This window comes from Neophocaena asiaeorientalis, unplaced genomic scaffold, assembly GCF_003031525.2.
Source record: "Neophocaena asiaeorientalis asiaeorientalis breed wild unplaced genomic scaffold, Neophocaena_asiaeorientalis_V1.1 scaffold523, whole genome shotgun sequence".
Classification (NCBI taxonomy): Eukaryota; Metazoa; Chordata; class Mammalia; order Artiodactyla; family Phocoenidae; genus Neophocaena; species Neophocaena asiaeorientalis.
The window spans coordinates 999,295-1,026,550 of record NW_020175436.1 but is presented as its reverse complement, the minus strand read 5'-3'; the positions used below and the strand labels follow the sequence as shown (position 1 = coordinate 1,026,550).

The 27,256-nt window shown below is 48.1% G+C and overlaps 1 protein-coding gene across 6 annotated transcripts in view; it reads right to left on the bottom strand.

The window, feature by feature from the left end:
* DPYSL2 (dihydropyrimidinase like 2) overlaps positions 1 to 27,256 on the bottom strand; it is a 119,226-nt gene that overhangs the window by 26,524 nt on the left and 65,446 nt on the right. For all 6 annotated transcript variants that reach the window (XM_024767763.1, XM_024767759.1, XM_024767760.1 and 3 more), the window contains 4 exons: positions 7,752 to 7,916; positions 5,513 to 5,574; positions 4,930 to 5,010; positions 4,109 to 4,177 (listed from right to left, as the gene is read on the bottom strand). In XM_024767763.1, coding sequence (XP_024623531.1) covers positions 4,109 to 4,177; positions 4,930 to 5,010; positions 5,513 to 5,574; positions 7,752 to 7,916 — 377 coding nt within the window. The remainder of the gene's footprint in view (positions 1 to 4,108; positions 4,178 to 4,929; positions 5,011 to 5,512; positions 5,575 to 7,751; positions 7,917 to 27,256) is intronic.

Here is a 27,256-nt window from a genome sequence, read left to right as displayed (position 1 = left end):
CCCGGGATAGCACCTGGTACCCAGCAGGTGCTCAAAAATGTTTACTGAGCAAATAAGTGACTTCATTTTGGGTTAATGGTTAAAGCTAGGCTGTTCCATAAAGAGCTGCTACTTTTCATAAGAAATGACCAAGCTCTGGACTGAATCATCTTAGCTAACCAGTCTCTACGGCAGCTCGGCCAAGAGCTGAAGTTCCGCAACTGCGCTAAGGGGTGATCTAATTTAATATACGAGGACATCCTTCACATTTGGTCTCTTGGGTCTCAACTATGTGAAGAGAGATGTCTCGAGACGCAAAGGCAAACCAAACAGCTCTTGAAAAAGCTCATTAAACATCCAAGTGTTTTTAATTCCTGGCATAGCTGAACAATCGGCCTCCCCTCTCCTGGGCTCCAGTTGCAACACAAGGGCCTCTAGCCCAGGCAGCACGGAGGAGGGACGTCTTGCATCTCTGCGGTCACCATAAAAGTCCACAGGGTGAAATGCAAACAGGACGCCACTAGAATCTGCATGGCTTCCAGGGGTGCAGGTGACTGCCCAAATTCACTGTCCCAACCCAGACTCTTCTGAAAGCGAACAGAGGCGCTATTCATAACTTCACGGGGCAACGGGTTTGGACCAGGACTGCCCCGGGGGAACCAGAATGCACAGTCATGCTGATTAGGGAGTAAATGGAGCAGAAGTGCCAGTTCTAGGGGGCCCTACCCTGGAGCACTGGCTTCTGTGAAGACTGCTTTGGTGGGAGAATCTGGGCCCCAGGGCCCTGTCTGGATTGGCTCATCCGCTGGAAAGTGAGCTCTGAGCCCTCCCCACCCCGTAGTCGGGCAACTGCCGTGAGGGCAGAGGCTCTAAGGTCACCTCGCGGAGAGAGAAGGTCATATAAACCCCACGTCTCCACGTTTCACCCAGAACCATGGAAGGATCCACGTGTACCGTCCTGGTGCACATGTGCATGCCTCCGATATTAAACATAAACTGTCTCACACACAGTGAACTCTGGCTTCAATATTATGACAACAGTATTACAGTTTAAACATAAAATTTTGTATTTGTCTCCTTACAGAGCTGTCAGGGATTTAGGGGGTCACCTAAGCCCTGGTTTCTGGTTTTAAAGATGGACCACCCCAAGGTCCAGGGAGCAAAGCAACCTATACAGGCACGCACAGAAGTGTCAGTACACGACACTCCCCTTGCGGCCCAGGTCCCCAGCTGTCTGCATACCCGAGCCATCCCATGCTTCAAGGCCCAGTTAGGAGGCTCCCTCCTCCATCAAGAATTCTGTCACCCTTACCTCCAGTGCCTCACTCTCCCCCCAGACACCAGTCTGTGTGTGTGTGTGTGTGTGTGTGTGTGTGTGTGTGTGTTCTGTTTGTTTGTTTTGTGCCACACCACACGGCTTGCGGGATCTCAGTTCCCCGACCAGGGACTGAACGCAGGCCACAGCAGTGAAAAGCCAGAATCCTAACCACTAGGCCACAAGGGAACTCCCCAGACACCTGTCTTACAGGTGTAACTGGCTCAGAACTCCATCACATGCCACGCCCCTACTTACTTTGCATCTCCCCCTTCCTCCCCAGCTTGTCTGGAATCCCTCTCAGAAGGGACCACTTTCTCATCCACTTCTATGTCCCCCACAGGCCTCCATCATAACACATAACAGTGGTGCTTGGGTACCACTGACGGACAGGAGGTTTCTAGATTTCCACATCCCCTATCGTCTCCCTCTCAATCTTCTCAGCTGAAAACTGGGGGAACTCCGACTGGCAGTCTCACACGGTTGGGTTGGAAAGGCCAGCAGGAAGAAGAACAGATTTTGTGTGGTTCAAGCACAAGTTAACTCAGTTCCCTCAGAATGCATCCATGTTTTATCCTCTTTATCTCTTACAGAGGGTTTAACACACTGTTAACAGATTCCTGGCGATGAACTAAAAAACCACCCCCAGCAGCCAAGGGAGAAGGGGGCGGCTGGCGCCTGGCAGCTCACAGGGCTGACCTAGAGGTGCACCTGCTCAGGGGAAGCACCACATGCTGTGCCCAGCCTAGAGTCGGTGCCTCTGAATCAGCTGAGAGGCAGGTGACCGTGGAAAGCAGACAGAAGAGAAAGTCCCCAAAGCAGCCTCTCGTGAGACCACAGGACCCTCCCGAGGAGCCAGAAGCTCCCCGTGTTGGAGCGTTGCCGCTCTGCCAGCCCCTGAAAGAGCCTTCCCAATCTACGGCTGGGGATTCTGAGGTTCGCAGTGCAACAGCGGCTACAAGAGAACTCTCCCAGCCTCGATGTGGAAAAACAGGTTTGATGTTTGTGGTCAAAATAGCAACCAGGACCTCTCTCCTCTGATAGCTTTGGCCTGTTCAGTAAACCCAGGGCGGGCTTGCTTTCTATTTGGGGTTTGCAGGGACCTGGGGATGCAAAGGAGACGGTGGGGGAGACGGAAGCAAGCCCCAGGGAAGGCTCTGAAATGGAAACAAGTGCACGGCTCTCACGAGGAGCCCCGGGTATCAGGAAGAGGGGCGTTTGCTTTTCCCAGAGGACAATACCCTCTTCCTCTTCCCAGCTGATCCAGCCCAGCCACCGGATGAGGTGAGAGTCCACTTTCCAATGAAGCCCAGCCCCAGGTGTCACCACCTGGTTACACAGGCCCGCTGGCTTCCCACTGAGCTTGGGTTCCGGGGGTGTGTGTGTGTACACACTGAGGGGTCGGGAGGGCAGGCAGGATACTGCTTGCACTTTCTAGCTCTCTGATGCTAAACTTCACACCCCCCGTGATTTCTTTACACGAGACACACTTCACTGCAGGACACCTCCGGGCAGCACCACACAAAGGCAGCAGAATGGAATGGGTGCCCTGGATCCAGCCGTGCAATGGACTGAATGGCGTCCCCTGGAGTTGTGAGAAGGAGGCTGTGTTGCGTTGCCCTCACAGGACGCTCTAAAGCTGAAATGTGGGCTGTTACGCACAGTGTCTGGCACCTCTGGGTACTCAGGAAATGCTAGCTCCCAGTGGGGCTTACAAGGAAAAGAAGGGAGAGGCATCCCTCTGCCCCTCCTGGAGACCTTGCAGCTCCAAGGCTGGATCCCAAAACTGTTTCAAGACTGAACGCAGGGCCAGCCACCTCCAAGGAGGATGGGTCTGGGGACCGTCATGCCTGCGCCGCCCTTCCCACTCCCACAGCTTTATCCAGGGAGATGCGGTTAAAATGATCACCGAGGCCAGCCTTGAAGGGGAAACAAAGGCACAGAAAGGAATCTTCGGAGTATCTGTGCAAGTACCCCTCTCACCCAGCAACTCCCTCCACCTGTTTCCAGGAGGAAAAATCCTAATTTTAAGTCACCATCCACTCCCGTGATGATTTTATCTGCCCCCTCTGCCTGTCTCTTTTCCTGGAAGGACAAAAATCTATTCATTTCCACGAGACCCCCAGCATCCTCTGCTCAGAGCTGCCAAGTCCTCCAACGCCTGACCTTGAGCCTTTCCTTAAAGAGCCAACTCCTGAAAAGCATTCAGAGACCACAGATTCTAATTTAGAAAAACAGGTGCTCTGTCACATAAGATGTGAGCACCCCCTCCTCACTCACAAGCCTCGCCACCCAGGACGGTGACTCTCAGCGTCGGGGCCAGCAAGAACCCTGCTCTGAATTTTCCCTCCTCGATTTTGAAAGATTCTGTCTACCACACTCTGCTGATTATGTTATACCCTGTGCAGACTTATCACGGAAAAACTTACAGTCCCCCTTCTGCTTTCTAGACACTTAGAAGAGCTGTTATGGTAAGATTCTGGAGGCCCTGGTTTATGAACCACAAAACCCCAACTGCTGGAGGCTAATAAAAAAGCTGTTTGTGTCTGTCTACCCAAGAAAGGGCTTGAAGAATTAGAGACAGAAAGAGGAGTCTTTAGGCTAAACAAGCCATACTGCTTTACCCCACGGCACAGTCTAACCCTTCACTTTGCCTGTGTAGACACTTCTCAGTGGGTGATGTGACTTCTCAGAGGAACCAAAACCAGCACCCGAGAAGCCCAATTCTCAACAGGCAGGAAGTGGGTTCTCCGTGGCTCTGGTGGCGCCCGCCCCAGAACAAGGATTCACGCATTCCATTCCACAGACGCTCACCTCCTCGGGCCGGCTCAGCACATGTCCCTCAGGGCCCGTGATGCCCAGATCCAGGATCCGCTGCTGCTCCTGCAATGTTTAAAGAAAAGCAGACTTTCAGGGAGAGCTGGACCCCAGATGGCTCTGACTGCTGAGACGTGGGTAAAAATTACTCGGGCAAGACCTCAAAATGGCACGCTGGGGCTTCCCTGGTGGCGCAGTGGTTGAGAGTCCGCCTGCCGATGCAGGGGACCCGGGTTCGTGCCCCGGTCCGGGAAGATCCCGCATGCCGCGGAGCGGCTGGGCCCGTGAGCCATGGCCACTGGGCCTGTGCGTCCGGAGCCTGTGCTCCGCAACGGGAGAGGCCGCCGCGGTGAGGGGACCGCGTACCGCAAAAAAAACTGGCACGCTGACCACTTAGCTCTCATCCCAAGACCCCACGAAGAGAGGGCACGGTACCCTTCTTCCACTGCTGCCCGAGCTATGACAGGTCGGTTCCAGCCTCCCAAATATGTGCAGCTGTCCCCTGGGATGCCGAGAGCCAATGTGTCCCCAGCCCTGGGCTACAGTGTAAAACATCTATACGTGGACATCCACAGGCAGCCGCGTCACAGCGCCGAGAGGAAGGACTTCTCTGTGGAAAGGCTACACGTCCTACAGAAGATGCCGAGCGGCACGGCACGTGCGTCCCCAACATTCACGCTGTCAGTGAGGCTGTTTGTACAGTCCTACTGGCTCACTCCGCTTTTCCCCACCGGAGCTGAGCTACGGAAGCTGCTCCACTCTCGAGCCTGCCTCTCACCCTGTGGGTCACGTCGAGGTGATGAAGAGAAAGCACATACCTCTGCAATGATGTCACCGTTTTCCGCGTGGACTTGAGCAATCGCTCCAATGTCCCGGATCACACTCAGGACTTCATAGATCTGAGAGAGGGAGGGGGTGGGATCAGAGACGGGGACCTCTGTCTTCCTGGTCACAAGTACAACACCTCCCTGACAGCCACAGGGACCAGCACAGGGACCCCTCACTGCTTCTGTTAAGGCCACGCCCGAGGGCAGTGTTTCTGGCCACAGGTGGCAGGGCAGGACCTCTCGGTAATTAACAGATAATTAACAGAGGCAGCGTAACCTAAAAGGGCTTGAATTAGGAGAAGCTCTCGGATGACACCTTCTCTGCACCAGGTTTGCTAAAGAGGGTCGGGGAACACCTCTCGGCCACACTGGCCCACGGCAGGTGGCTGATTCCAGAGCTTGGTGGAACACCTGTCCTGGGGGACCAGGGCACTGGGTTCGTACCCTCCCTAAAGGGAGTTACATCAGGGGCTTCACCCACCAGCCATTTCCCGTGAGCACTCACTGGAGGCAGCTTTCAAGACAACAGCAGTGGTCCGAACATACCGAATGCCAGTGAGCAGGCTTTTCTCACCTGGGAATCCGTTAGCTGGAAGCGATCTTTGAAAGCCATGTACACGAGGAAGGAATTTACCCCTAGTGGACAGACAAAACAGAGAGGTGGAGACGTGACAAACAGATAAACCAATAATCTGGAAGAGAATAAGGAAGGAATCATATTATGCATATGTATGCAGAGAGACAGAAAGTCAGAGAGAGAAAGAGGGAGAGACAAAGAGAGACAGAGATGGAGACAGAATGATAAGGCGAATGTGGTAAAACGTGAACAACGGGCGAATCTGGCAACAGGGTGCATAAGGATTCTTTATAGTATTTTTACAATTTTCTCTAAAGTTAAAACTGTATCAAAAGTTTAAATTGCCCGTATCTGTACACCCATGTTCACAGCAGCATTACTCACAATAGCCAAGAGGTGGAAGCAAAATGCGTCTGTGGAGGAATGGATAAACAAAATGTGGTCCAGCCACACGATGGGATATTATCCAGCCTTAAAAAGGAAGGGAATTCTGACACAGGCTACAATATGGAGACGAGCCTCGAGGACATTCTGCTAAGGGGAATACGCCAGTCACAAAAGGACAAATACCGTAGGATTCCACCTATAGGCCAAATTCATAGACGCAGAAAGTAGAATGGGGGTTGCCAGGGGCTGGGAGGAGGGAGAAGGGGAAGTTATTGTTTAATGGGTACAGAGTTGCATTTTGGAACGATGAAAAAAGGTCTGCAGACGGATGGGGGTGATGGCTGTACAACAATGTGAATGTCCTTAACGTCAATGAACTGCACACTTAAAAATGGTTAAGATGGTAAAGTGTACTCTATGTTGTATTTTACCACAATTAAAAGTCAAAAATAAAAGGTCCTAACTGTTGGGACTTTAACAAGAAGATGAATTAGAAGACCCTGCAGATGAAGATCTATAATAAATGTCGTTTCTCTGGTAAACCGATTGCCTTTCAGGCCGATTTTTAAGAAACGTTTCTTTAACAAGAAAAGGGCTGTGAGTGTGACGAGCAGATGTCACGGTTCTCACCCTGGCATTTTAGGGTTCTTGCTTCCAGAGGCACCAGACCAGACATCCCTGCTCAGCATTCATCACAATGGTAAACGACTGTACTGACAACCTGCTAGCCTTGGAGCTTAATTCAAGTTGTCGGGGGTGCTGGAAGCCGCCTTGCTTCAGTGCCTCAGGACATCCCTGCCCTTGGCCCCTGCTAGGCAACAGTTGCTATGGGAACCCTCCAGGCTGATGTGGAGTAAATTTATTATAAGTATTGAATCCATTTGAGTGTCGGTACTCTCAAAAGTGAGAAAGGTCAAGGGTTACCTAGTTGCAGTCACATGGGACCTCCATGCCGCAATGAATCTTAAAGTATCTAACCCAATAGCCTCATGTGAGTTTTTTTTCCTAATTGAGACTCATAAAATTTAAGTGATTTGCCCAAGGTCATACTAGCTAGCTTCTGGAAGAGCAGAGGGATAAACCCAAGACTCCAGATTTTTATTCTAGGCTTTTTCTACCAAATCTATAGATAGCTACCAGATCCATGCCTAGATTTTACTCATAACTCATGGCATTTCTGGGCCTAGCAGTCCCAGATTAGGATCCAAAGAGGTCAACATGTGACCCCACGTGACCTCCAGTCTACAGCCAAGGTCAAGGAGACGCCCAAAGATGATGTGGTCTGGTAACACCACCCAAACCCCCAAGGTTCCTGTGGACAAGAGGGTCCCAGAGGCACCTTGAGGTGGTTAAGATTTCCCCCAGCCTCCCTGGGAATCTTTCAGAACCCAATCCTTAGAACCTTCCTCCCCAAAATAGTCCTATGGACAAAGACAGAGCCCACAGGTGGTCCCAGAGCCTCATCACCCTCAAATCTACGCTGATTCTTCTGGGTCTGCAGGAAGAGACTGCTCAAGTCCTGTACTCAGGGTCCCGGGCTCTCTCCTAAGACCGCCCAGAATCCTCCCTGGGATATCCATGTTATCCTTTGAGGGCAAATCACTCTCACAGCCTCAACTCTCCAGCCTGGCTGGCGCACACAGCTCGCTCGCACCAGTAAGCTGTGACTAGCTGTCTGGCCACCTGCAATGAGCACGAGCTGCAGCCTACTAAGCCCTCCCTCCTGGCAGGCACAGGGATGCAGAAGGCATCGATCAGCACTCTTCCCAGAAGCTCTCCTTCAGGGCTCAGCCAGCTCGTGGGCTGAGAAGGAAATATCCCCAGAAGGCGCTGGGGCAGCACAACCTACCGTGGTCCTTCACCAGGGTCTCCATCTCCTCCTGGATGCCCTTGTGCCACTCGGTGATGTCCACGTGCAGAGAGTAGTCGCAGCAGGACTTGCTGTCGGCCCATTCCCTCCACTGGTCGAAGGCAGCCAGCAGGCTGGTCCCAGGCTCGGGAACCACATGGTCAACTAGAAAGGAACAGACATGCGTCGTCACCAACAGGAGCTTCAAGGGTTGCGGGCCAGCAGCTGTTTCCCCATTTCGACCCTGAACAAGGGCTTCTTGGGTTCAAAATTGAGATGGTGATCTCTACAACCAGATTCTAAGAATCCACTTAAGTCAGCCGACTACCCAAGAAGGAGAAAGCAGAAACTTGGCACGGCACGACTCCTCCAGTGAAACCACGCACGACCTGCCCTGATCTGATTTCCCAGCTCAAAACCGCTGAAAGCACAGAGCTCGGGCACATTTCAAGGACAATGAGTCCTTACGGACAATGGCAGTGTCAGATGGCTGGCCAGAGCCGGCAAGCCCTTCCTTGTGTTGATAGCTGGCCCGTGAGACGCCCCCTACCAGACGGCAAGGAACTTGAGGATGCTGGACCGGAGCCATGCAGACTGGGCCTTTTAGAAGTTCCCCGGCATATCCACTCTCTCATCACCACTCGGATTTCTGCGGCATAATACCACTTTGTAATTTAAGGGAGATCTTTCATCCTACGAGTTCAAAGCATTTTAAAACTGCGGTTATTGTTATATTATTATTGAGGTAGGCTGATACGGAGGACAGAGGCCTCTGGAGTCAGGCTCACCTGAGTCTCTTTCTTGCCTCCACCCCCCACCAGCAAGGTGAGCCACTTAATCTCCACTACCCTGAGTTTCTGTGCTGGTTTAAAATAGGGATATTACGTACCTCATACATTTGTTACGAGGACTCAATGAGACGGCATGTCAACCTTGTGTCACTCCCCAGTTTAAATCCTCCAACGGCTTCCCCTTACTCTTCAGATAAAAATTAAAGTTCCCAACAAGGTCCTCAAGATCTTGGCTTGGCCCCTGCCTACCTCTACAGATCACCCTGGACCACCTACCCCTTGCACTCTGATCTCCAAACACAAAGGCCATCTTTCAGCCTCCTCCCTTCTGCCACATGGCCTTTGCACATGTTGTCTCTCCTAGGTCCTGAAGAGCTCTTGCCCAGTTACCATGATTATTATTACTCATCCTCTGCACATAGACACTGAAATACAAACTGAAATGACGTGTCCAAGGTTGGATCAACCTTACATAACCAAGAAGACAAAACCCAGGACTCTTGATGCCTAAAGCAATGAATCATTCCTCTGAATATTAGATTTTCTACACCCAGGGAAGCAGTTCTCAGCTAAGAAAATGCCAGTCCAGGCAATGCTAGTGAGCTCAGATTTCTGAAGTGGATCAAATCTTGCAGACACTGCTCGACTGTAATCAACTGAGCTTGGCTTCGTATGCCTGAAGATACGGACACCTAGGCTGAATTTTCTTTTGACAAAATTTACTTTTTATAAGTAGTAGCATATGTAATTAAATGGGTAAATACATGGCCGGTATTGTAATACATATAACATATAATGGTACCTAACGAAAGCAATGAGCATATACACTTCTAATACAAGTCTGTTCCATCTGTAAAATACTAACACAGAAACCCTGACAAAGTGATTTCAAGTTTTTTTCTTAAATTGTGTCCCCCCTGCCCCTGGCAAAAAGAAAAAAAAAGAAAAAAGAAAAAGAAAAAAAAAACGGATGAAAACCTGACTTTGTAGCAATCGCAGTTTGGGCAGTATCTCCCTAGTCACGCCCCTGGTTTCATCACCTGCCCTCCTCCAAAAAGCCTTTGGTAGCTGTCCACCATCTCTAGAGTGAAATTCTAACTCCTTTTCTTGGTTCCTCCGAAAAGCCTTTGGTAGCTGTCCACCATCTCTAGAGTGAAATTCTAACTCCTTTTCTTGGTTCCTCCGAAAAGCCTTTGGTAGCTGTCCACCATCTCTAGAGTGAAATTCTAACTCCTTTTCTTGGTTCCTCCGAAAAGCCTTTGGTAGCTGTCCACCATCTCTAGAGTGAAATTCTAACTCCTTTTCTTGGTCCTGAAGACCGGTCCCTGCTCATCTCTCCAACATAATCTCTGCCACCTACCCCCTGCTCACCACCTTCAGGCCACCCCAGCCTTACTTCACTCTTTGACCTGCCCAACTCCCCGACCTCCAGGCCTTTGCACAAGCAGTGCTCTTTCTTTGGAAATCCATTCACCTTGCTCTTTCCTTGGGCATCTCGTTTTTCTCCCTCTGATTGGGTTAAATGTCACCATCCCAGGGTCGCACCCCGATGTGTAGTAGTTTCTGCATCGTTTCCGTACTTTACTCTCTGATTCTCCCCCTCCCATCCCCTGTCTCTGGGATGTAAACTCCCTCAGAGCAGGGGGTGGGTGCCTAGACATAGAAGTGCTCAATACCTATTTTCAACAAATGAATGAATGCTCCCTTCCAGCTCCCACACCACCCTGCAAGATCAGGACATGCCCTCCTGGGAACACAATCAGATTTTCCTGCTCAACTCCAAGCATAGGTAAGATCATCGGGTGCTATGCTCCTTGAAGTTCAGGGTGTATAAAAATTATCTTGAGAGCTTATTAAAACCCAGGTTCCGGGCCTCCCTGGTGGCGCAGTGGTTGAGAGCCTGCCTGCCGATGCGGGGGACACGGGTTCGTGCCCCGGTGTGGGAAGATCCCACATGCCGTGGAGCGGCTGGGCCCGTGAGCCATGGCCGCTGAGCCTGCGCGTCCGGAGCCTGTGCTCTGCAACGGGAGAGGCCACAACAGTGAGAGGTCCGCGTACCGCAAAAAAACCCCCAAAAACCCAGGTTCCTTGACATCAACCCCAGACTTTCGGATTCTGTAGGTCTGGGCTGGGACCTGAGAACCTGAACTGTTAATAAGCTCCCTGGGAGCTTCCACTCTGAGCATCAGTAACTGAGGGCAAATCTTTTCCCACTGATTTCTTCTGCCAAACCGCCATTCACTCATGCCCACTTTACCATCAGGGTCCTGTTTACTACACAACAGCATTACCACTGACCAAAAATATCTGGTTCTCTCCATATCCAAAAGCAGCTCCTAGAGTTATGAACCCTTGAAAACTCAGGACACAGGCAAAGTTGAGGGCTTCAGGGAAATAAACACATTTCCTCCAAGGGCTAATGACACTCAGAAACGTGTCCACGAAAAGCCTCCACATGTTTTCCCACAGTTCTCTTTAAATAGAAGCTCTCCCGGGAAGAGCTGCTCCAGGGAACAGGGCAGAGCATCATACTCATTCCCGGAGGGAGCAGAGATTCTCCTCCGAGGACAAAGCCTGGAAATGACTTGCATGGAACTCACAGGCCTTTTCCCCGGTGATTTTCCTAAGCCCTCTGTCCCTACGAGAGCCTGGCTTCTGCCTGACAGTTGACTTCTCTCCGCTCTTGTAAGACGTGAGGGACAGCTCATCAACCCAGCCTGGCATCGGACCAGGAAAGGATGGCCTTTGGGGTTGGTGAACCCCAAGTTCTGATTCTGACTCCTGCTGCTTCACCCCCCTGCTGTGTATATTCCCTGGGACCCTCCTCTCTCCACATATAAAACGCGGGCATGAAACAACTACCGTTGAGTGCAGGGCTGTAAGAAGTTCAAGAAAGCGTGTGAAAGCACCTGGCAAAACATCTGGCACACGCCGAGTCTTCATTCCCTCGGGATGAGCCATCGGAAACACCACTGTGGTTTCAGGAGGAGGCCTGTGAACCTGGTTTATGAGACAGCCAAAAAGATGCCCCAGGACGGCGGCCTGAACTGAGGGGTTCCAACCAGCGTCCGGAAGTGCTTGTAGTTAGAAGACATCAGCTCTTTCCAAAGGACTGTTATTAACTTCTCTTAAAACAGTCAAAGGACCCTACTTTTTTTTAACAGCTTGACTGAGATATAATTCACATACCAGCCAATTCACTCATTTCAACTGTTCAATTTTTAGTCTCGTCACAGAGTTACGCAGCCATCACCACAATCTAATTGTAGAACATCGCCCAAAAGAGAAACCCCATAGCCATCAACTGCCCCTCCCCACACCCTCCCGTCTCTGCTACTCCCGGCCCAAAGCAACCGCTAATTTGCTATCTGTGTCTACGGATATTTCATATAAAAAGAATCATACAATATGTGGTCTTTTGTGTCTGGCTTCTTTCACTTAGCATGGCGTTTTCAAGGTTCATCCACCGTCGCATGTATCAGCACTTCATTCCTTTTTATTGCCTTGAGTGGTTTTGGTACCCTGTTGTTACGTTTATTGGATATCGGCAAAGTGTTAACACCACGTAAATATGCTGCTCCTGGAAAATTCAAATCTAGGACCTCTTTGGAGTTTGTAGTATTTAGAAGACCCTATTTTTTAAACGTCTTATAGTAACTGTAGATTTACATGCAGTTGTAAGAAACGATACAGACAGATGCTCAGACCCTCCACCCAGCGACACCCCCCCCAGCCAGGGGTGATGTCTTGCTAACCTGAGTACAACATCACACCTAGAAAGTCAGCCCTGACATAATCCAAGACCCCAGATTTTTAAAAAGCCAGCGGTTAGTGTTTCTGATCAATTTGCACGGGGCCCTTCGTACTCGGAACACATAGAGATGCTAGAAAATCACCACCGCAGTCCCGGTTCTGGAATTGAGGTGGCTGGACAAGAACAACATTCCAGGTCTGCTGGGGGGAGAAGCAGGTAAAGCAGGAGAAAGATGCGGGGGTGGTCAGCCCTGCCGGGTCCCCGCTCGGGCCCTCCCCCTGCCTCTCCGAAGCCTCACACACAGATCCCTGTAGGGGCAGGTCTAGAATCTCCTGCAGTCGGTACACACCCCGCCGGCGCTCCCTGGGGCCGCTCTTGAAACTATCAGAACTGCCCATCACCAGCCTCCCCTTCCAGAATCGGCACTGCCTCATTCTCCAGGCCCTGCATTTAACTGTGTGTGCATGCACACGTTGGCCTCACCCATTTCCATCTTAGATAAATTAATGGACCTGAATTAAAAGCAAACCATCAGGGAGATAACGACACAAACCACCGCTGAGTTTCGGGGCTGGCGTCTACTCAGCGAAATGCCAGGTGCCCTAGTCAGCAGGGAATGGCTTTTGTTGGTAGAGAGATAAGAGCCTTTGGGGAGCCCAGCCTGACAGTTTCGTTCTGAAAAAAGGCAGAAAGGGAAGAGAAAGCACCTATGCCTGGGGGTAGGAGAGGGACACATAGGAGAGGTAATGCTTGAGCTCCTGACCAGTCCTGCCACCTCCTCAGCATGTGACTGTGGGCAAGATATTCAGCCTCCGTGGACTTGAGATTCCTTATCTGTAAAGTGGGGCTAATACTAGTACCTAAGCCACAGAGTTCTAGTGAGGTGTAAAGGAGCCAATATGGGAACTACTCCGAAGAGTGCCTGCTACAGGAACACGCTGAAAAAGACCAGCAGGTAGACAAAGTTACATTCCTTCACAAGGAAAACTCCTACATAAATCCCTTTGTGAAATATTAAGGTGCCTCTAAAGCACATGCTTCCAGGGCTAACTACTCGCCTTGCACAAATATACTGCTTCTCCCACAACGCAAGGAAGCATTTTCCTCAGAGCTAGAACTATCTTGAACATTTTTTCTTATGTAAATTTATTTATTTATCATTTACTTTTGGCTGCGTTGGGTCTTCGTTGCTGCGCGCGGGCTTTCTCTAGTGGCGGCAAGCGGGGGCTACTCTTCGTTGCGGTGCACGGGATTCTCATTGCAGTGGCTTCTCCTGTTGCGGAGCACGGGCTCTAGGCACGCGGGCTTCAGTAGTTGCAGCACATGGGCTCAGTAGTTGTGGCACATGGGCTTAGTTGCTCCACGGTGTGTGGGATCTTCCCGGACCGGGGCACGAACCTGTGTCCCCTGCATTGGCAGGCAGACTCCTAACCACTGTGCCACCAGGGAAGCCCCTAGAACAATTTGTGCCTGGTTTTCTCATCTACAAGCCAGCGATAACAGTGCACCTCACCGCATTTTTGTGAGCGCTCAATACGATGTAGTCTACCAGGTGCTGGTCAGACATGACCAATTACCATTCGTATTCTCTTCTCTGTGTCCCCCAAAGCATTAATTAAGCAGGAAGACTGGCACACAGAAGGCGCTCACTAAGCACAGGAGAGACCAAACATCACACATGCCTCTAGCAAGCAAGGCCTCGGCCATCTCGAGGACTGGACCACTCTTCCTCCCAGGGGCCCAGCCATGGGACTCTGCGAACTAACACACCCAGCTTAGGACCCCTACCCTCCAACAAAGTCCTTGTCACACACAGCAATCCCATCCATCCCCCATATAGACTCACCACAGCGACTGGTACATCCCAGCCCTCCTGAATGCATGCCGGCAAGGGGCCCCCAGCCTTAGGCTAGCCCTGGCCAAAGAAAGGAACAACAAACTCAAGTGTAATTCACAGACTCTGAAGATGCGAGGAATGGCAAAAATAATGAATATTCATCAAGCACTTCCCATGTGTCCAGGACTAATCTATGCATCTTCCTCGGATTATCCCCCTCAATCCTCACACCAGACCCCTGCAGTAGGAGCCATGGTGGCCTGAGTTTTCAGTTAAAGGAGCTGAGGGACAGTGAGGTTGAGTTAGCTGCTCACGTTACTTAGAGCGCATGGGGCAGAGGGCCCGGCCTGCAGGAGGTGAGCAACGTCACGGCACCTGGGCTGCAGCCCTGCAAGTCCCTGGGCAGAACTCTGGAAGGCGGGCCATAACGTGGCCTTAGCTGGCACAGGTGAACTGTGACCCCAGATGGGAGACTCCAGAGCCCCTCTTCAGCCACTCCTGCTTACAAGCCAGCCGGGAGGGGTGGCTCATTGAGAATTAAAGTGCCGTCTTATCCCTTTACTTCTTATAAGGGCAGCAAGTAGTTCAATAATTCAATAAACAGAGAAGAGAACTGTGTCATTAGCCAAAAAATCGCAGGCAGACTAACTGCTCGAACCTTGAGGCACTGGGGTCATCCCCTAATTTCTCTCTTTCCCGAACTTCCTTTAATGTAATCTTGTTTTTAAAACTAAACGAGTATATTCATATGAAGTAAGTCGAGCCATAAGAAACCGTTCAGTATCCAGTGATCGCTGGTAGAATCATTAAGCCAGATCTGGGGGGAATAAGGGCCGAGGCAGGAGCCAGTAAAATGTATTTATAAAACAAACAAACAACCTCTTAAGTGATCTTATGATCAGCCAGCTTTGGAGGAAATAAACCATGCTCCTGAAATACTTAAAATCTATTTGGGAAAAAAATACATTAAACGGTTCACTTAAGGGTACTTCCCTGGCGGTCCAGTGGTTAAGATTCCGTGCTTCCACTGCAGGGGGCATGGGTTCGATCCCTGGTCAGGGAACTGAGATCCCACATGCCACGCAGTGCGGCCAAAAATAGATAAATAAAAAGAAAGTCCATTAAAAAAAATATTTAAAAATTTTTTTAAATCAACATTAAATAAAAGGTACATATAGGAATGACTCTGCTCCATCCTTGGGCTACTGCTCTCTTCCTGCCCTGTCCTTCCCACCAAGCTCTGGAAAGGGCTGAATCGCTGTCAACGCCCCATGTCCCAGCCTCCCTTTCACACCCACTGCACCCCTATCTATCCCCTGCCTGAACATGCTCCAGATTCATCCCAGCCCCGTCCCTACCACCTCAGTGTGACTACCCACAGCACCACGGACCCTGCTTCCAGACAGCATTCTGCAAGTTTCCTGTGTCTCAACTCTTCCTGTGTCTTGGGCTCAGCACTCACTGGTGGATGGATTTGGGGACCCGGGCCCTCTTCAGTCTCTGGCAAATCCCCGTGACCAGCAGCTGGAGAAGCAGGTGGGACCCCCATGCTGCAACATCTGTAAGGGTGACTCCTGCTGCCCCAAAAGAGCTGCCCATCCAGAAGCTGCAAGTGGGCGCCTGGAGCTCCCCACACCTGCAGCCCATGCCCCCTGCCCACCAGATTTCCCTTCCCGTGGCCTGGGCCTGGCGGAATGAGGTTCCCCCTTGCTTCCAGGCTGCTGGAAGGTAGTAACCCTGGGAGCCCAGGAGTCAGAGCTGGAGACAGAGGGTGAGAAAGGAAAGGTGCGGAGCAGGGCAGAGAGAAGACCCAGATTCCAAACCCAGTGTTAGTTCTGATTTTAACGATGATCTTGGAAAGGCCTCTTGGCTTCACTCCATTTTCACAATTTAGCACAAAGCATAACCAAAGCTTCCCACTTTAGGGAAACATATACACGCCTCCAGAAATTTTTTTTTAAATAGGAAAGGGACAGTTAAATCATTTTCTAATGTCATACCATTTTGTAATCTCATACCACTGTTTGTATTTATTTGAGATCCACAATGTCAACCTCACCTCGGTATAGCTCTGTAGTGGTTCACCAAGTGCTCTCACATGCTTATCTTGTGTGATGCTCAAACCAGGCAGGCAGGGTGGGTTCACAATGCTTGCACCACAGATGAGGAAATGGGGGCCATGGGACGTGCCTGCAGAGCTCGAATCCCAACCCGCCTTGTTTGACAGCCTTTACTAACCATCACCTTCTTGGCATATCTACGAATGGCACGCACCTCAACTTCCCAAACCTAAACCCTTTTCTATCATCAAAAACATATGCAGTTTCACTTAAGTGGGCAGCTAATGAACTGAACCCGGTGGGCAGAGGGGATACAGCCAATGTGGGTCATTGAAATTCAATTTGGGGCGCCAGGTAAGAGCTTGTCAAAATGTCAGCACCTCGTAAAACCTTTTTCTTTGAGGCTTGGTATAGCTTGCCCACGGCCTCCTTGCATGTACGATCAAAGGCTGAGCTAATGAAATCTACGTGTGGCAATGAAGGGTCATTTATAACGTGTAAATCCTTTAAGAGGATTTATCAACCCAGTGATGCGCAGAAATCCTCTCCTTGACTCATCAAAAGCAGACGTGGGGAGCCTGATAGCCCATCTGTAGACAACGTGTGGGTCAACCTTCCAGGGAGGGGCCCCCCAGAGTCGACCGGTGGACATGGGGAGGGAAGGAAGTGGAGTCACTTTGCCAGACGGGGCTTTACTTCAAAAACCAGCCTCTGTGGACTTGATGGTTTGCTCTCCGCTCACTTGAAGTGGATGTGCGGAGTAGCGCCTGCAGGCAAGGCATCATCAAGGCGCGAAAGGTGACAACAAATCTGCAGCACTGCTTGACCACCAGGAATGCTTAAAGGACTCCATGGTTTGTGCAAAACGATGGCACTAATTGCCCACGAGTTTTTTTACTAATTGCTTATTGATATAAGCAAGTCCGGCAGACTCCACTTAAAGAGACTGTTAATGGCTACGATAAGGTTCAGATCCAGAGACCCTTAGAAATGGTTCTATCTTTTTACTGATGAGAAATCTGAGTCCCAGGGAAGTTTCAAAAGTCACTAAAGACACATAAAGTGCTGTACCAGTACCAGAATTAATCCCAGGTCTGAATCCACAATCTGTCCTGTTTCCTTTACTTGTTTTATAACAGGATAAAATATTACCGAGAATCCCACCATCCTAATCATAACTGTTCATCTTTTTCTATATCATATTCCACAACTGTCATGTACATATGTTTTATGTGGGTGTAATCAAAAGCCCACTCACTCTTAACTGTGGCTTTTTTCTTAATACCACGCTGTCTCAGAGTCCTTGTAATTCCATTTTTTATGGGAACTATTCTAAGGAGAATCCATTACAACTTTCTTCACCATTCTCCTATGTTGAACCTATAGAGCGCTTCCAATTTTCCTCTCTCATACGTAATGTTTCTATGGACATATTCACGCAAATAACTTTCACCTTATGTTAAATGGTTTCCTCTGAAGAGGGTCCTAGAGTCAGAGTTACTACAGTTCATAATACAGATGACCACGTTGCATTCCAAAGCATCATCACTTCCTACCGCCTCTAGCCACACATCGGAACGTCACCCCAGGCAGTGCTGGTATTTTCACTTTATTTGCTTGCTATTTAAGGGAGTAAAAAACAAAGCTCTTTTCACTATTCTAGGCCATCTCTGTTTCAGATAAATGGCCACCTTCCAAGACCCAAGTAGGGGACTAAGTAATACATAAGAGAGCAGATCTACCAGCTGTACAAAGAGGTTACTGACAATTTAACCAGGATATGATGAAATGGCTACGGCCACCATCTTAGTTCTTAGTTCTCCTGTGCCCTTATCTCTGCTCTTAGCTTTGTCAATCGGAGCCCTAAAATGATACCCCTAAGGGCGCCTTGTTAGGCCTTCAAGACAGAGGCAGGGCCGCAGCCCAGGCCCCTGGGCCCCAAGTGCACAGACCGAAGCTGTGCTTTCTCTCAGCTCCATGTATGCTCACAGACAGACAGACAGACAGACACTTAATAGGAAGTGGCAGCCCCAAAGCGGGATGATGAAACCGTGGCCCAGGGAGAAGGCAAGAAAAGCCAAAGGTGAAAATTCCAGCCAAACTCGTTAGAAATCAAAGCTTCCAACTCCAGGCTCATGTAGAATTTCTCCAAGAGATGTTGAAATCGTTGGCTAACTGCTGGAGGGGGCTCTGTTTCCTGTAATTAGACAGGCATTCTGAGTCTCAGCCTGGAGACAAGCCAGCTTTATGGCACCTCACACCCACATACCGGTGGGAGAAACACAAAGTTTGCTTTACGCACGTGTCTGGATCCTGGAATTCCTCTAAGCCGTCTGAAGTCCTGGGGATTCTCATGGACTTCACCGGCCCTCGAGCTGGCTGGCTCTCAAATGCCCTGGTCGGACAACTGAGCCTCAACTCCACCGGCTATGTACACTCGTGTTCATGAAAAAAACGTTAGAGCACCAGTAAGTTTTTAGAACCAGTAAGTTTTGTGTGGGAATGGTCTCCAGGGCTATAACTGTCCACGCTGAATGTGCCGGAAACCCCACAGAGCGTGCACAGGTTCAGAGCCCTGGCTCCAAGCTCTCCTGTCTGGAGATGAATCTTGGCTGTGCCACTAACTATCTCTAGGGCCTTAGGCGAGTTACTTAAACCACCCACCCCCCTACCTCAGTTTCCCCATCTGCAAAATAAGTATAGCAACCATGGCTACCTCATAGCATAGGGGTCAAAAGCATGAACTCTGGGGTCAGAATGCCTAAGTTGGCACCCGGGCTCTGCCACCCACTAGCTATACAACTCAGGATCCTTCACCCTCTCTGGGCCTCAGTTTCCTTACCTGTGAGATGGAGATAACAGTACCTCCTCACATGGTTGTTATGAAATGGTGTTTCCAAAAGGCGTATACGAGTGGCCTGGCAGAGTCGGTCTTATACAAACATTCATTAAGTGAATTGAAAGTAAAATAGTATAATCTTGAGCATATAAGGCTGCTTGGCCTAAGTCCTGGCGCAAAGGCAGTCTCCATATGCTCGACTGTGCTTTGAGGTAGAATGTGACGGGGGTCAGGGCTCGGGCGTCGCAGGGGCACGGAATCTAGGAGGCTGAGGGCACCCTTCAGGGCTGCTGGTGTGCCAGGTGGCAGGGGCAGGGCAGGGGGGAGCGGGGGGTGGGGGGTCAGGGTCAGGTGGAGGACCCATGAGGGGTTAACAGAGTGTGGGAAGGGAGCAGATAAAGACATTATTGAGAGAAGGTTCCCGGTGCCACAAGGAAGGACTGGAACTTTGAAGTGTTCATCTAGCTGAACGGTCTTCTGCATAAAACTAAATAAGACTAAAACAAGCAAAACAAATCTGTCCTGTTTATACAGCAAGTAGGCATGGGTCGTAAAATAAAAGACAGTAAATGCTAGAGCAGGAAGAGTCACAGAGACCCTCTGTCAAGAGACATAAATATAGACTTTTCACCTCCCAGGGAATCACCCTCCCCACCTGGCTCCCAACCCCGGGACAGCATGATGGAAACAATCTTCCTATCAAATGGAATGTCTTAGGCATGAAGAAATGTATCCATTTGCATTAAGAATCAAACGCAAGAAAAACGGCCAAGCAGAGCAGAAAACACAAACTAATCATCATTAACAGAGTCCATGTCATTCGGATCACAAGCAAAGAAACCTGACCTTACCCTGAAAACATCACTGCAGTGTGAATCTCGGCAGGCTTTTAGAATATTGAAACTATTTGTATTTTCAAAACCCTAAGGGCTGTGGTAACTCCAGGCTGGGATGCATGACCTTGTCCTCCCCTTTCCCTTTCCATGCAGGGAGGTGCAGGAGGTGGGTTCCCTAAGAGGTGGAAGCACAGGCCCGGAGGATTGGCAGATTTCCTGAGCACACCCCCTTCCACTAGCATCCTTTACCAGACACAAGGCCCTGGGTACCAGGATGATGACCAGAGGGTATGCGCATGCCTGTGTGTGTGTGTTCATGCTTGTGCATGTGTGTGCATGCATGCATGTGTGCCTGCATGCGTATGATGGGGCAGAGGGGTAGGAGGTGAGCTCCCTATCCTACTTCCTGTGGACTTTTGGCCACACCGCACAGCCAAAAACAGACAGACCCAATCTGCACGTGCGTGTGGGATCTTAGTTCCCCGACCAGGGATCGAACCTGCATCCCCTGCACCGGAAGCACGGGTTCTTAACGGCTGAACCACCAGGGAAGTGCCACTCCGGGCTGCTTTAAAAAAATGGAATAGACTTCCCAGTTTTCACCACAAAGTCTGCCATAAATAAATTCCAGACTAGAAACAAATTATGGAAAGCATGCAGGAAAGTAATGAGGGAGGGGGGACCCTAGGGGTTGGGGGGACAACCAAAAGGGTCTCCGTCTGGGGCTAGGGCAGACTCGGCTCTGAACAGCTCCACCTCGAAGAGGGGTGGCAGCTGGCTGTGTCAGGCCAAGATGAGGTGGCTGGGGAAACATGTGAGTAATGACACTTCCTCTGTTTGTCTCAGCTTTTGGTTGCCTGGGACTACCAGACCACAGATTCTGAACTGGCCTGCCAAAAATAAGAGATTACAGGGCTGTTCGGAACATCGTGAAAAAATAAAAGTCACACCACAAGGCTTTCACGTGCTAAGATTGGGTCTGTTTTCCTTCCTGCTGGTTCCTTGTTGGGAAGGGAACCAGATGAGAACCTCAAGGACTTGCAGCTTCCTAATTACAGACCGACAGACACATACGTACTGACATACGTAATGTGAAGAACTATGTCAAAATGCTCCAGCCCGAGGTCATTGTCAATAACAGGAAAGAACAACGAGCAACTTCATCAAACAGGGTCAGGTTTGCACTCCTATTGAAGTAGATAAACAAACAAACCCTATGATCTAATGACAATAATCTTCCCGTGAAAATATGGACTGAAGTAGTGTGAGGTTCACACCTACTCTAATGCACGACATCACGTGCGGACACACACCAAATAACATAATAAAGGCGAGAGCACCTAGTTCAAACAAGAACTGTGGTAAACACTGGATTCTAATTAGCAACTGAACAATGATTCCTCCCTTGTACAAAGCTGCTATGACACAGCCTCACTGTTTATGGTGAAGAAAACAGCAGCTATCAGACTGGAGCTCAACCCAGAAACAAAAGCACAAGGAATTTGGGCTCTATTCTGTTTATTCCAACGTTGCACAATTCTCCGTGCATCCCCTCCAAATAAAGGCGGGCAGGGAAATAAGAGCTGGCGATGTCATATGTTGACTGGGATCTATCTAGAGCTAACATAATTGATGGGTGTTTTCCTCCTAGGAACCTGGACTGAATTCAAAAACATAACATAACATCTCTGGAGTCTGAACCATGGCCCTTGTACCATGATGTGCTCCCCGTTTGGGGCTGAGGGCTGGCTATTCAATGGGTCTTTTTTCCCCCGATTAATAAGACTCTGACTAACAGCCAGTGTATCTGGACAACAAGGTCTAAGCTTGATAAGGGACCCAGTTGTTCAGGGAGCCTTAATTACACTTTATAACTGTGTTGATGGTGGAGAGTTCAGGTCCTACACAAAGACCACCCACACGGCTGTACATAAATTCAAATACTTCCTCACATTATGTTCTCTTCCTTCCCAGGAATGACAGGGGTAAGAGACAGCAACCCAGATGAAAAGGACAGCTCCAAGGGAATTTTCTTTTTATAAAACTCCTTTAAGTGTGAAAGCACTTAAATGCCAACAACCTGGAAAACCAGAAAAAATTGAGGAAAAAAAATTTTATTATTCCGTCACCCCAAATCACTATTAATATGTTGGTGTGTGCCTATAAAATCTTTATTCCTACCCACTTATACACACACATATATATTCTTTATGAAAATAGTATCATAATTTTATAGTATAAATTGTACTTCACTAAACTCTTTTTTTTCACTAAACTTTTAAAAAAAAAAAGTAGAATCAAATTGGACACAGTGATCAAGGCCTGCTTTTCTCCATCAATATATTGTGAACATATCCATATTAACAAATATTTCCTACACTGGATTTTAATGACTCCGTAATATTTTGTCCTAGAAGCGGCCATAATTTAACCAGTCACTTATTTTGGTCACTTAGGTTGTTTCTAATTTTTTCTCATAAACAATGTTGCAGTGAACATCCTTAGAACTAAATGCTTGGGCTTCCCCGGTGGCGCAGCGGTTAAGAATCCGCCTGCCAGTGCAGGAGTCACAGGTTTGATCCCTGGTCCGGGAAGATCCCACATGCTGCGGAGCAACTAAGCCCGTGCACCACAACTACTGAGCCTGCGCTCTAGAGCCCGCGAGCCGCAACTACTGAGCCCGTGTGCCACAACTACTGAAGCCTGTGTACCTAGAACCCGTGCTCTACAACAAGAGAAGCCACCGCAATGAGAAGCCTGCGCACCACAACAAAGAGCAGCCCCCGCTCACAACTAGAGAAAGCCCGCACGCAGCAACGAAGACTCAACGCAGCCAAAAATAAATAAATAAAATTTATTTAAAAAAAAAGAAAGAAACAAAGAACTAAATGCTTGCACATAGATTATTCTGGGTCAAGGGGTATGAATATTTTTTGCTCATAAGTTTTTAAAGCTCCTGTTAGATAGTGCCTTACTGTCCTCCAGAAAGGCCATACCAATGTAAACACCTGCCAGCAGTCTATGAGTGCCCATTTCACCACAACACTGGATGTTAGAACTCTTTTTAACATCTGAAAATTTAGTAGACAAAAACTTAGCTTGTTGTTATTTTAACTTGTATTTCTTTTATTAATATTTCAGTTGAATATTTTTGCATAAATTTAGTGGTAGAATTATGTCTTCTTTTGTGAATACCTCGTTCATACCCTTTACTTTTGCTATTAAAGCATTCATCTTTTTATTAAAATGTTAAGATTTCATATTTTAAATGTATCAACCCTATGTCATATATATATTGTAAATAAAATTTCCTACTTCTTGTTTTTCTTTTAACTATTTTACTCTGATAATGGTTTTAGTTTCTACGCAGTCAAGTGTCTCCATCTTTTCTGATTTCTGCCTTTGATGAAATATCTCCTATGACTCTTTGGCTGTATTTTTTTCTGGTTCTTTTTTGACTTTGTTGTTTAAATTTAACTCTAACCCCAAATCTAGAAGATATTCTGGCACATGATTTGAGGAACTTACTCTTCTTTGTTTTTCAAATAGTTAACTATTCCAGCATAATACTGCAACTATATTATAGTTTCACCATGAGTTTGAAATGTTATCTTTTTCATACACTAAATACTTAAATACAGCTGGCACTTAATGGGTTTTCTTTTTTTTTCCTATTGATGTATGTGTCTCTTCTGGAGCTAGTACCATACCACCTAAATTATTATATTTTTTTAAATATCAAGCCAGTAGTGGTCTCCTCCCCTTCTTCATTATGCTTTTTAAAAAATTTTCTTAGTTCTCATTACATATTAATTCTTCCACCAGAACTCCAGAATCTTTCAGTCAGGTGTCCAAAAAAAACAAAAACAAAAACAAAACACATTTTGAAGTTTTGGTTGGAATCACACTGAATTTATAAATTAATCTCTAAAGAATCTGCTTCTTTAAAGTATTAGGTCTTTCTATTCATTAACATAGCACTTTTTAAAATTTATTAAAGTCTTCTCTTAGGACCAAAACATAAAAATGTATTCTTGTAATTCCTAGTTACTTTATATTTTGTGTTGCTACTGTGAATGGGATTTTTAAATTGTATTTTCCAATTGGTTATTTCTGTTATATGGGAAGGCTATTAATTTTGAATACATATTTTTATACTGGGTCATTTAATAAACTTTCTTCTTAGAGCCAATATCTTCTTCAGTTAATTCCTGTGAATATTTAAGGTAAACCATCTAACAAATACCAGTCATTTTGTTTTTCCTTTCCAACAGTTTTACTTCTTCTTATTTTTCTTGTCATATTACATTGGCTAAGACTTCCAGAACAATGTTAAATAACAGTGATAATAACTGGCATTCTGGCTCCTTACTCATCAGGAAGGGAGACTTTGAAGTACTTGCTGGGCCAGCCCAAGCGCTCCTGCTCAAATTCCACAGCCCAGAGACCTCATGCGAGATGCAGGTTCAAGGCAAAGAGAGAGCAGTTTCAACACATTTTCCACAACTGAACAAAATGCCTTTGGGAAACACATAAGATATCGGATACCAAAAGAGACCAAATGAAGACAACGCTAATATTTCCTATGGTAAATGCCAGACTTGACAAGTGAGGGGATTAGGATGAAGATGGTCAGATGTCAGATGATCGGTCCTACAGTGAAGAAGTGTTCAAAGCCTGGTGGCCCTGGAGCCTGAGGGGCCGCCAGTGGCCCATTTCCTAGCTCTGTGCTTCCCTTGATTCTCAATAGGAGGGAGGCAGGTTCTCTCACACATTTCTTCACCTCCTCTTTCCCCAACTAGGTCCATTTCACCCTCCTCCAGGAAGCCTTCTGAGACTGTCCAGATGGAAGCTGGCCACCTGCCCTTCAGTCCTGGCAGAGTACTCACCTGGCTTTCACCTCCTCCCTGGCGTGACTTTCCCGGAGGCAATGACACCTCACTATCTAAATCTGGCCATTGACCCCCTCACTCAAACTCCACCAAATGTCCATAAAGGACCTCCATGCAATCAAAATAAATTGCCCTTGGGAGGGGTGGTTATAGATTCTCGTTCAGGGTCTGTATCTTCCTACTTTCACAGAATTATGAGGATCTCAATCATCTGGTCCCCAAGCAGAAGGAAGGCTTGAAATATGAACTTAAATGAGGGAGGGTGACAACCACAGTCAGGTACACTAACAGCACCAGGAAGTGAGAGAGGACAGGAAGGGAGGAGGCAGAGAATGACGAAACAGAGACAAATATTTCCAACAGCTAGAGACCATTTGTGGGGGTTGTCAAAGGCCCACCACTTTGAAGGTGAGCACAGTGCTAAGACATGGACTCAAAATAATAACCCTGGGCCATAAAGCAAGGTTAAATTACGTTCTGTTTCCTCCACTTAGAAGGAACTGGGCACTAACTTTGGAGAGAAATTTTTCATCAAAATAGTTTCAATGGCTTTTGTTTTAAAAGGTAAACTTTTCAGGAAAGGATGGAAGGGGCCTTTCAGGAAGGAAGGGACTTAACGTTTATCATGAGCCAGGTACATGCTCAGGACTTTGTACCCGCTATCAAATTTAAGTCACCTCAGTACCTTGAAGCGTCATATTACAGATCAGAAAACTGTGGCTCAGAATTACCGTATGATTCAGCAATTCCACTTCTGGGTACCTGCCCAGAAGAATGGAAAGCAAGGACTCAAAGAGATGTTTATATACCCATGTTCATAGCAGCACTATTCACAATAGCCAAAAGGTGGAAACAACCCAAATGTCCACTGAGTAGATTTAAAAATGTAGGTATACACATACAGTGGAATATTATTCAAAAGGAATGGAATTCTGACACATGCTACAACATGGATGGACCTTGAAGATATTACGCTAAGGGAAATAAGCTAGTCAACAAAAGGACAAATACTGTATGATTCCACTTATATGAGGTAGGGGGAGTTTGTGTTTAATGGGTACAGAGTTTCAGTTTGAGATGAAAAACCTCTGGAAATGGATGGGGATGATGGTTGCACATCAGTGTGAATATCCTTAATGCCATTAAGCTGTACACTCAAAAATGGTTAAAAGGGCAAACTTTATGTTATGCATATGTTACTACAATTTTTTAAAAAGGAAGGAAGGAAGGAAAGGGAAAAAAAAAGTGTGACTCCTCTGAAAATGGAAACTACTGTCCAGCAGTGAAGGTAGAACTCAAACACCATAGGCCAGGGGGCTTCCCTGGTGGCGCAGTGGTTAAAAATCCACCTGCCAATGCAAGGGACACAGGTTCGAGCCCTGGTCCAGGAAGATCCCACATGCCATGGAGCAACTAAGCCCCTGCACCACAACTACGGAGCCTCCGCTCTAGAGCCGGCGAGCCACAACTACTGACTGAGCCCATGTGCCACGACTACTGAAGCCCGCACACCTAGAGCCCATGCTCTGCAGCAAAAGTAGCCCCTGCTCGCCACAATGAGAAGCCTGCACACCACAACAGAGTAGACTCCGCTCGCTGCAACTAGAGAAAGCCTGCGTGCGGCAACAAAGACCCAATGCAGCCAAAAAATAAAATAAATAAATTTATTTTTAAAAATAAATTTAAAAATTATAAAAAAAAAAAACCCACCACAGGCCAAATTCAGAGTCCAAGACCCCTTCCCTCCATGTACCTCACTAGAACTTCCCTGCCCCGAAGACTCACACTCCATAAGAGCTGCCCTTGCACAACAAAGGCTCTGTCACACCCTCCTCCAGCCTTCCAGGACCCGTCTCTCTAGCAAAGGAGATTCCTCCGCCCTAAATCCCCCCTTGCATGCTGGGCCACATACTCTCACAGTCGGAGTCTCTTGGCACTGTTTGTGAGAGTTCTCGCTGAACTTTGACGGTAAACAGAAGGGGCTAGGGACTGGAAAGGAGCTGAAAAAAAATAGGTAACTAGGGCTCACCTTCAACCTCAGGGAACAGGGAGCACCACTCCCGCCCCACCCACAGGATGACACACATGGGTATCAGGCCCTCACCACAACACTCACCCTTCCCACTCACCTTCCCTCCAGACTCCCCCCTACACACTTCCCTCCCAAACTCTTTTTTTTATACCCAGCAAAACTAATGTACTCGTACATTCTAAAGCATACCAGACTCTTATTTACCAAATTCCACATGCCTCAGTCCATTCACCCATGCCTCTCTTTTGCCTGGACACCCCCTCCTGCTGCCCACCCCACAATCAGACTCCAGGGCAAAATCATGATGGCCCTTTAAGGCCCTCAAGTCTCAGACCTGTTCAGGGAAGCCTCCCCCTGACCATCTCTGGCAGATTGTCAAGATTTCTTCTTCCCTATTGCCCCTGAGCCTTCATCTAGAAACGATCATATTTTATGATAATCCTTTCCTTGTGGGTCTCCCCAGT